Here is an 11146-nt window from a genome sequence, read left to right on the forward strand (position 1 = left end):
TTTGTAACTGTTGTGTCAGGTCCAATTTGGGGAGAGGAGTGGAGTGGGATCTAGTGGATTAGAGCAAGAGAGGTTGGGAATCAGGACACCTGGGTTCTAATCTTGACCCTAGGAAAGGAGTGCTTTCCACTGGGCTAGAAGAGGGTGGATGAAGATTGAGGACACATAGGTTTAATTTCAAGCTCTTGAGGAGAAGTGGGGCCTAGTGAGTAAGAGCAGGGCCAGAGGTGGAAGTCAGGATTCCTGGGTTCAGTTCCCAAGTTGGGGGAAAGAGATTGAGACTGGGCTTGAAAACACAGAGAATGTCATTGGAAAACCATTACACATTTCCAGTACACTCCTGAAGTGTTCAGAGGCTTACGTCCTTGCTATGCCCAATGTAAAACAACAAGGCAGCAATTGCTTTGCAGATTTTATTGTGTTTAGGGAGCACAAAGAATGGCAGGCAGGGGGCAGATGTTAAAAAATGATGAAGCGAACAATGATGAATAACACTTAACATGATGAATGTGAGGATTATCCATTCTTAGACTGAATACGCAACACCAGCAGGGTGAAACTGGCAGGTAGTTCTTAAATAAACGACAGAGTTTGAGATGGCCACTATTTCTGGCAGCGGGGAGATGACATGGGGCAGCAGAGGGTGGGGGGGTGGAAACACCTGTACAATTTGACCTGTGTTCAGAGGTAGGGAGGAGCCGGGTGCAGGGACAGGTATGGAAGAGTCAGAGCAGGATTGGAGGAATAAGCGGGGTCTCCTGCCTGCCCTCCGTGCCTAGTGCTAGCCCTATATGCTCTTCACATAGAAAACAGGGAGCTCACGCCAGCAGGAGATGACAATTTTTTGTTCTGCGCTGATCCCGGTGTAAGAGATGCTCCAGGGGTTAAATGTGCAAGTGGTGATGTTGAAGGGACTCGTGCTCTTGTACCGGTAGGGCCCGCTGGCTACCCCATCTGTCGTGCAGACTTTGCTGATGTTCTCGGCTGTCGCATGGATGAAGGTGTTGGTGTATTTCCAGTACATCACCCGGTCCCACATCATCCTGTTGCAGTAGGCGTTGTTGTTGGTGGCGACGGTCTTGGGGAAGTCCACGTGTTCTTTCCGGAATATGTCATTCAGCGGGTTCCACCTCTACCCGAGGGTCAGAGCCACACAGGCAGCCAGCAGTGCGAGGGTCAGCAGGAGCGCAGGGCGGGGTCCGCTTGGAGCCATGGCTGTGTCTGTCGCTAGATTGACCTGCTGCGGGGACAAAAGGGGAAGATGGATGAAGACAGCGCGAGGTGGGAATCAGCTCCTTTCATGGAACCTGATGGACTCAAAGCCTCTTTCCCTCCTATTATTCCTGTCTTACTGCATGATGTGCTGCTCTGATCCGAACTGACATCAGCCTCCGCTCTCTGTCCTCTCTCCCACTGCTCCCCATCCCGAGGTGGAGATAGAACCCAGGAGTCCAGGCTCTAACCACCTCTGCAATAACTATTGGATCACGCTGCCTCCCAGAAACAAACCCTGCAGTTGCAGCCGCATGTGCCACTCTTCTCTGCTCTCTCCCGGCTGGTGGAATCTCCTGCAACTTACCCAAGTCCTTGTTCCTTCACTGCTGTTGGAGCAATGGATCCCAGCCTCTCCTGAGCTGAACCTCACCCTGATCCTCCTGCCCGTCTGGGAGCGGGTTATATGGAACGCAGCCAGACATGGAGGGGGAGAGTGGGCGAGGAAATCCAATAAACAATTGGGTAAGGACGATTTCCCGATATCTTGCCATTAAAAGTAGTGGCCCAGCAGGCCGGGCATGGGTGGAGCAAACAGCACATGTGCTGGTAATAATAGTGGGCCACCTAGACTTCACAATGGGGTAGCTGCCCCAGCTGCCCCAGCCCACCAGGGACCCTGGCATGTACACTGGTCAACAACCTGTGCTAAAGTCCAGGCTACCATGCCTCCACTGCTGTTGTTACCCATACTAGCTAGATTAAAACTAGTGTAGGAACGCCCACCCGTGTTGCAATCACACCTTCGTTTGCAGTGTAGATGGACCCCAAACCCTAACCCACTGGGACCTTCCTAATCCAGTCTTATTCTGGAAAATCATAGCTCTACCTGTGCGCCCCCCCCCCTCCTGATTTATCCCCTCCTGCTCTCCCAGCCCTAGGCTCCGCACACCCTGCTCTACCAATGCTCCTCAATCCTGACCTGGTGCCCCCTGCTGCCCTAGTCCTGGGGTCCATTGAAATAATTTATGGACTATTTGGGCCCAGAGAGTCAAAAGTTTTTATGTGACCATGTCACTGTCCAACATCAAAGTGTTCGACAAGGTTCAGGGTTTAGCATCCAGAGCCCTCGGCCTGCTCAGTCCCATGGCAAACACACCGTTAACAACCCTTCTATTAAAGATACAGAAAAGAAGGACAAACAGCTATTTCTTTCCAGGTCAAGTGTGTTTAAATAGGATTTTTTTTTCTTTACACACATTGTTTGTTCCCTTTAGTTGGAGTGAGGGTTTTTAGAAGGAACCGAAGTGCCCCAAAGTGTCGTAGAAGCTACAGATGGTAATAATGGTCCTTTTGGGGGAAAAGAGAAATTAGTTGAGATGGTCAGGAGCTGTGGTGGGTAAGTCCAATCCTGTGTCCTAGAAGCAAAACCAGACACACCCACTAAAGAGGAGAGAAAATACAGCGTCTGTCTCTGGTGTTGATTCTCATTTGCAACCTCACTGCTGCGGAAACACAGGGCACTCCGAGACCTGGCAAACTCATACCAGTTGTTCGGGGCATTGTTTTTACCTGTGTCTTTGGTTACTGGCTCACCGCAGTGTTGCAAAACATTCAGTGTTCTCTGGCTAAGCCTGACTCTTATTAGGCAGAAGGAGAAAGAAGAGGGAAAGAAAAGAGAAAAAATAGGTGGGGAGGGAGAAGACAAAGGGTACGTCTACAGGACAAAGAGAAACCTGTGACATGGAGTCTCAGAGCTTGGGTCAATTGACTCTGACGTTCAGGTGTGGGACGGAGCCTGGGAACTGCCCCACTGTCCAGGTTTCAGAGCCGGGACCCAGCGCCATGGTTTTGTCTTTTCAGTGCAGACATATCCCAGTCTCCCATGCCAGGTGGTGGCTGGGGTTGGGCCAGAGCCAATTGAAGGGGCCATGTCAACTTGGTCCCTCTCTCTGGCCTGGCCTGGTCAGGACAGCTCTCGGGATTAGGATGAAGGAGGCCCAGGGGTGTCATGCTGGATCCTGTGCTCCCAGGAAATGGCCCACAAGGCAGCCATGATGGTAAAGCTCACTCCTTCCCCTGTGTTCGGTCAGTGATTGTTGCATTCGCTTCTTCTTCTACATCAGTTTTTCTCCCCAACTCGCTTGTTTTTAAGGATCCCAGAAGGAAGTGATGGGTGGAACCATATTTTCCAGTTCACTAGTGAGGCCTTATTCCCTACACACCAGTTTTGGTCTTTTGATTTCCAGCCCCACACTTCTCTCGTTTACCAGCCATGATCCAAACACAGTCCTTGATGGCCGGGGGCCTGTTTGTTTGGGCTCATTTAATGAGTTTCACTTTGCAACTTTTCTGCTCAACCTTTATTGTTATTTGTGACTGGACATTTGGTAAAACTTTCACTCTTCAAAGCTGAGTTTAATACTAGGGTAAATTTGTAGGCCCAATTACTACAACAGTTCCCCACCCCATGTAGCTCTGCCGGTGCCCCTAAATCCTGACCCACAATGCACTGCAAAGGGACTAGAAGAATTGGACACCATGATAATTAGTGGGGAACTGGGTGTCTAAATCCCTTTGAAGGTGGCAGTCAGAGCACATGAACTCCTTGGGCTGCTGTGCTGTCATTTCAGGAAGGAAGAAGATTAGCCAGCACCAGTAGATCAGACTCCCCCAGTGAGACTTGAACTCATAACACCTGATTGCCAGAACTGTGCGTGAATCACTGGGATAGCAATAGGCATCAGCTGTTAGGGGAATATGACTACATGGGGGTGGGGGTGAGGTGATGACATATATAATTCATATCCCGCCATCCAAGTGATACGTAATTATTTCCCCGCAGGATAAGAGCAATTCTCTGAAGGAAGAAGAACTCCCACTTCATGCCGTTGAGTGCCTACCCTATTTCTGAGAGGCAGAAATGTTCCCTTGGGATTTTAATAGTGAATGAAGGAGAGGGAGATGGGGAAGGACACAATGAGAGAGAGAGAGAGAGAGAGAGAGAGAGAGAGAGAGAGAGAGAGAGAGATTTACAGCTGAAAGGTGTTCTTGGATTAGGAACTATTTCTGATATTTTCAAGGCAACAGGTTGGGTTGTGAGTTTTGACTTCTCCCCCATTGGCTCTAGGCAAAGGAAGGAAGGAAAGAGACACTCGGAGCAATGCATTAAAGCACACAAGATTCAAACACACACATGAAACAATACCAGAGACAGGGCTCTGACACATCCAAGAGAGAGGCATAACCACACACAACACAAATGCATCGACAATAGATACAAAGAGTCACGAGGAAGGGGAGGCATGCAAGAGGCAAATACAGGCAACATAAGCACACACACACACACGACACATAAACACGAGACACAGAAGAGTCACACAAGCCACGGATTCAAATACACAGATTACAAACTCACATTAGGCAAAACTTGAAACGCACAAGATGGAGTCACACATGAGTCCAAATGTGATATGTGAAAAGATGGGACGCATACAAAAAAGAGCTTTGGGTTTTTAGCTTTTGAGCAGTGAATACCCGTGGAAAGATGTTCATCCTGAGATAGTTTATTGCCATCAATGGAGAGAAATTAACGATACAGGTGTACCTGAATCCATACTAGTGGTTGTTCTGGCATAATGGCTAAACTGGTACAAAACCTGACCTCTGTTTATCCACATCCATCTCTCTCTCTCAGATTACATTGGTGCCCATCCCACTGTGAGAGTCTCTGAAGACTGGTAGTTACTACAGGACCGTAGGAGGTTGTAATTACCACATTCCCAGAAGGTCTGATTAATGGAGCCAGCAGGTATAATTACCATGCAGATTGGGAATCTAGGGCCCATATTTCATATATCTAGAGGAAGCAACCAGGGTCAAAGCCACTGTAGACTTGATTCTGACCAACAGGAAGGAATAGGTTGCGTAGGTGAAGGTGGAAGGTAATTTGGGAGAAAGTGACCACAAAATGATAGATTTCATGATTCTCAGGAAGGAAGGAGTAGCAGAATAATGATGATTGACTTCAAAAAAGCAACCTTTAACATATTCTGGGAAGTGGTAGGTAAGGTCCCATGGGCAGAAAATCTAAGGGATAAAGGAATTCAGGATTGCTTGAAGTTTCTCAAGGAGCCAATATTAAAGGCATGTCTGCAGACTATCCCGACCTGAAGGAAAGATAGAAAGAATAATTAGAGGCCAACATGACTCCATGACCTGAAAATCAAAATGGAATGCTACAAAAATTGGAAAGATGGACGAATTGCTAAGGAGGAGTACAAAAGAGTATCTCCAGCACATAGAGGCAAGAATCAGAAATGCTAAGGCACAAAAAGAGCCACACCTAGCCAGGGACACAAAAGGATATGAGAAGAGGCTTTGAAATACATTAGGAATAATATAATGATGAAGGGACATGTCAGAAGGGAGCTAATAACCAATGATATCAAGAAGTCTGATAAGTTTAATGCCTGTTTTGCTCCAGTCTCCACTAAAAAGGTTAATGGTTACCAGATGCACAACACAATTCAAATTAACAACAAGGAGAAAGGAATGCAAGTCAATATAGGGAAAGAACAGGCTAAAAATATTTTGATAACTTAGATATGTTCAGTTTGGCAGGGCCCTGCTGGAATTCATGGCAGGGCACTTAATGAACAAGCTAAAGCAATCTTGGAACTATTGGCAATTACCTCTGAGAACTCCTGGAGGATGGGTGTGGTCCCAGAAAACTGCAGAAAGGCAAACATACTACCTGTCTTTAAAAAGGGAACCAAGATGACCTGGAAAATTATAGACTAATCAGCTTCACTTTGTTACCCGGAAAGATTGGAAAAAATTATTAAAAATGAATGTTTAAGCACCTAGAGGATAATAGGGTTATAAGGAATAGCCAGCGTGGATTTGTCAAGTCAATATCATGCCAAACCAATCTAATTTCCTTCTTTGGCAGGGTCAGTGCCATAGTGGGTAAAGGGGAAGCAGTAGACATGATAGATTTAAATTTTTAGTCAGGCTTTTGACACAGTCCCAAATGACATTCTCATAAGCAAACTATGAAAATGTGGTTTAAATGAAATTACTAGAAGGTGGATTCAAAAGTGGTTGAAAATCCAGACTCAAAGAGTAGTTATGAATAGTTCACTGCCAAACTGGGAGGACGTATCTAGTGGGTCCTGCAGGGGTCAGTCGTGGGTCCGGTACTATTCTATATTTTCATTTATGACTCGGATCATGGAGTAGACAGTATGCTTATAAAATTTGCAGATGACACAAAGTTGGGAGAGGTTGCAAGCACTTTGGAGGACAGGATTTAAATTCAAAACGGCCTTGCCAAATTGGAATATTATTCTCTGTTCAGCAAGATGAATTCAATAAAGACAAGTGCAAAGTACTACACTTAGGAGGGAAAATTCAAATGCACAGCTACCAAAAGGGGAATAACTGGCTAGGTGGTGGCACTGTGGAAAAGGATCTGGGGATTATAGTGGAAGGCAACAAATTAAATATGAGTCAACAATGTGATGCAGTCCAAAAAAGCCTAATATCATTCTGGGGTTTATTAACAGAAATGTCGTATGTAAAACACGGGAGGTAATTGTCCTGCTCTGCTTAGCACTGGTGAGGCTGCAGCTGGAATACTGTGTCTAATTCTGGGTGCCACACTTTAGGGAAGAGGTGGACAAATTGGAGATGGTCCAGAGGAGAGCAACAAAAACGATCAAACGTTTAGAAAACCTGAGTTACACCTCTACCTCGATATAACGCGACCCGATATAACACAAATTCGGATATAATGCGGTAAAGCAGTGCTCTGGGGGGGCGGGGCTGCGCACTCCGGTGGATCAAAGCAAGTTCAATATAACGCGGTTTCACCTATAACGCGGTAAGATTTTTTGGCTCCCGAGGACAGCATTACATCGAGGTAGAGGTGTATGAGGAAAGGTTAAAAAAACTGGGCATGGTTATTCTTGAGAGAAGAGGACTGAGGGAGGACTTGATACAATCTTCCAATGTGTTAAGGGCTCTTATAAAGAGGATGGGGATCAATTGGTCTCCAAAGACAAGAAGGAATGGGCTTAATCTGCAGCAAGGGAGATTCAAGTTAGATATTAGGAAAAAGCTTTTTAACTACGGGGGTAGTTAAACTCTGGAATAAGCTGCCAAAGGAAGTTGTTATAACCCTCTCTGTTACATTTTTGCCTTATTTCCCTTATATGTGCCTTATTGTCTAGCTTCCACTTCCAGCCATTGGATCATGTTATACCTTTGCCTGGTCGATTGAAGAGCCCTTTATCAAATATTTGTTCCCTATGTAGGTTCCCCATAATTTTCGTGGCTCTTCTCTGACCCCGCTCCAGTTTGTCAACATCTTTCTTGAATTGTGGGCGCCAGAACTGGACACAGGATTCCAGCAGCAGTCGCACCAATACCAACTTCCAAGGTAAAATAACCCCTCGGTTCCTACTGGAGATTCCCTTTGGTTGTGCATCTCAGGATTGCATTAGCTCTTTTGGCCACAGCATCATACTCAGCTGATTCTCCACCATGACCCCAAAATCTTTTTCAGAGTCACTGCTTCCCAGAGTAGAGTCCCCCATCCTGCAAGTCTGGCCTGTGTTCTTTGTTACTTGAGGTATAGCTTTACATTTTTTCTCCAAATACAGAACAGAAATATTTATCGAAAACTTCTGCCTTGTCTGCATTATAAATTTTATTCAGGATAATTCTATACTAGATTTCATTCTGATGAATATAAATGAATTGGTCATCAAACAGAAAAATAAAAGTTCGATGCTGTGAAGTTACATCTAGGTTATGAAGAAAGTTGCTGTGACAATATTTGTTTGTTTGTTTGCTTGTGTGGCTTTTCTTCCATGCAAAATTTTGACTTTTCAGCAAAGAACAAAAAAAGAGAATTTCACAAAATGCAAACAGAAAATAACTTCTCATGAACTGGTGGGGCAGAACTGTTTTGCACACTCAGAGCTCTGTTGACTTCCCTCACTCTTGACCCACAGGCCCCAGCTATCCCGAGGCTCCTTCCCACCACAGCTCTGCTGGTGCTCCTCAATCCCGACCTGTGGCCTCACACCGTCCCCACCACAAGCATCTTCGCACCTTCCTTGTAGGCCACGCCACCTTTGGAGTCAGCTCAACAGGTTCAGGTGTGGCATGGTTTGCTGTGCTAATACTGACCATGTCTGGGCACATGAAGGGCAGCCCACTGTCCATCTATGGTACTGTGGAGGATGCTGCACATGTGCTGAATGGTTGCTTTCTTCATGCAGGGCTCCCTTGAGGTCTTCTCCAGATGAACACTGCAGACTCAGAGGCCACTGACCAGCTCCAGCCTATGTAGCTATTTTTTAAATCTAGCCTTGCATGTTTTGCTCACAGGCAATCTCCACATACAGACATGGACTGGTGAATGCTGCTTCTCATATGACTATCAGGCCATCATTGTTTTGAAAGCACATCAGAAAGAGAGGGAGAAAAAGACGCACATCCAAATACACCAAAGGTGAGATTTTTTCAGGCACCTAAAGGATTTGGATGCCATAAAAATCAGTGGGAAACTTGGCGTGTAAATTTCTTTGGGGATTTGAAGGTGGCAAGCCCAGCACATGTACCCGTTGGACTTCAGTGCTCACAGTTCAGGAAGAGAGGAGATTAGTCGGCTTCTGGTAGATCAGACTCCCCCAGAACAAATTGCAAATGGCCCCATATAGAACTGAACAACACTTACTACCAAAACTAGTGCTTTAACCATTGATCCAGCAATGGAGTTATGTGATTGTGTTAGCCCTGGAATAGCAGGACAAAGGGTGATGTGATGACAAACATTGCACATTGTAGCACCTAAGTTCTACATTATTCTTTCCCTGCAGGATAAGAGCAATTCTCTGAAGGAAGAAAAACTCCCATTGGATGCCATTGGCTTTCTGCCCTATCTCCAAGGGGAAGAAATGTGTTCTTGGAATTTTAATAGTAAAAGAAGGAGAGAGAGATGGGGAAGGACACAATGAGAGAGAGAGAGAGAGAGAGAGAGAGAGAGAGAGAGGACTGGTGTAAATTATTTCTTCATGGGAGCAAAGCCAGGACTGGAGATTTTGAAGGGAACAGGTTAGGTTCCATTGGGATTTGGGTGGGATTTGTGGCTTGATACCGTATTGGTTCTAAGCAAGGTCAGAAAGGTGGTATGTGGAAAGAGACACTCGGAGGTGTGTACTCGGATACATATGCAAGACATAAACACACAGAGGAAACAACACCGGAGACAGACAAGGCTCTGACTGACACAAGCAAGAGGCACACCCTCACAAAAGCACTGGCAAAAGATAAATACACACCAGGCAGAGGAGGAGACATGCAAGATGCACCCAAGACAAACCCACAAACCCACAAAACAGGAGCATACCCACAAAAAAACAGCATGATATGCACAGTACTCACACAAGCAAGTGACTCAACTACACAAAACACACTCGAGGCACAACATGAGAAGAGAAAAGTGACTCACACAAACACACACAACACAAACACGGACAAGCCCAAACATGAGACATTTAATGATGTGAGGCACAAAAGCAAAAGTTTTGGGTTTTAAGGATTGAATGTTACTGAGAAGACAGTGGATGCGGTTCCAGATGGTTCCTATCCAATCTCTCATTAAGAGGACAATTAAAGTTGCCCCTCCCCCCAAATTAAAAGGTCAACAATGTGTCCAAAGAGAAGCCAAGCTCTGCAAGAAACACAACATTTTCCCCTACAGTAGGAGCATAGACGTTAATCAAAAAAAGATGTTAATTGCTCAAAATAGCTTGGCCCATCAATACGCTGCCTGGAACGGCTTTCAGCATAACCACTGAACCAGGCTTAACTCTGTCCGCAAGGAGACTGGCAAATCCTGCAGGAGAATTTAACCCGTGGCCCTGGGTTGCCGAATTTTGCCTCCAGACTTTACCTGTGTGGTGGAGTGTGTCCTAGCTCTGGGGAAGGTGACTGGGTTTAAAAATGGGCAGTTGAGGAGGGGATTGTAGTGAGAGGTGTTTTTGTCCAGTAGTGTCCCTCCTTTTTCAACGAAGCCGCTGGCCGGAGACATGACGTGTTAGGGCAATTTCACTGCCCTATTAGCAGGATTCCTGTGACTGTAACACCCCGGATGTTAGCCATGTCCTGTCCTCTTGTAGGCAGGGTTTTATCATATTAAACAATGCTTCCGAGGTTCTCCCTGACATACAGGATTGGGGAGTGCGAATCCCTTTTGTCTGCGGCCACTGAGGACATGGCCTGTTTTGCGCTGTGGGATCTTGACACATCTGGTTAATCAGTGCCCTAAGAAGAGGCCAGCTAGTCCTGGGAATGTGGGGGTTTCTGAGAGTACAGCACAGGATGGGGTAGGGCGACCAGATGTCCCGATTTTATAGGGACAGTCCCAATTTTGGGGGCTTTATCTTATATAGGCACCTATTACCCCCCACCCCCATCCCGATTTTTCACACTTGCCCTCTGGTCACCCTAGGATGGGGTGACTGTGGCAGAGCCTAGTTCTGGGGGGTTAGCACCCCCTTTACAATCTGGGGGGAGATGGCATTATTGGGTCTGTATCTCCTGATGCATTGGCCTCTTGCCATGAGCCTGCCTGACAAATGGAGGCTGAACCAGTTGCTATGGGATCTGCAGACCTCCCTCTGGTCTCTCTGAGGTTCTCTCCCTTGAGGTTGGTACTGAGTCTGAATTGGAGGGTGTGGGGAATGACAAAATCACAGATTTTTTGGGTCCTGAACTCCCAGAGTGGGGCTACACACCTGATACTACTGGTAGGTTTCCGGATGAGATAAAGGTGGTCTAGTGGTGATAGATTGGTTTCCTGACCTTACAGTGCTTTGGTTGCCTGCTCAGTATCTGATGAAATGTGTCTCTGTGACTG

General features: G+C 46.3%; 1 protein-coding gene across 1 annotated transcript; it reads right to left on the bottom strand.

Moving 5' to 3' along the window:
* Positions 1 to 787: 787 nt before the first annotated feature.
* On the bottom strand, positions 788 to 1963 carry LOC135975163 (ribonuclease-like). The gene is made up of 2 exons (XM_065565215.1): positions 1937 to 1963; positions 788 to 1132 (listed from the first exon to the last, which is right to left on the bottom strand). The coding sequence occupies exons 1-2, from the start codon at positions 1961 to 1963 to the stop codon at positions 788 to 790; spliced, it is 372 nt and encodes a 123-aa protein (XP_065421287.1).
* Positions 1964 to 11146: the final 9183 nt, after the last annotated feature.

This window comes from Chrysemys picta, chromosome 13 (assembly GCF_011386835.1).
Source record: "Chrysemys picta bellii isolate R12L10 chromosome 13, ASM1138683v2, whole genome shotgun sequence".
NCBI classification, from domain to species: domain Eukaryota; kingdom Metazoa; phylum Chordata; order Testudines; family Emydidae; genus Chrysemys; species Chrysemys picta.

What these genes read in the sequence shown, in the direction of transcription:
- LOC135975163 (XM_065565215.1), bottom strand. Translation starts at nt 1,963, where the DNA reads ATGGGTAACAACAGCAGTGGAGGCATG. An exon ending in ACAACAGCAGTGGAGGCATG is followed by an intron (nt 1,133 to 1,936) that starts GTAGCCTGGACT and finishes ACCCTCGGGTAG; the next exon opens with AGGTGGAACCCGCTGAATGA.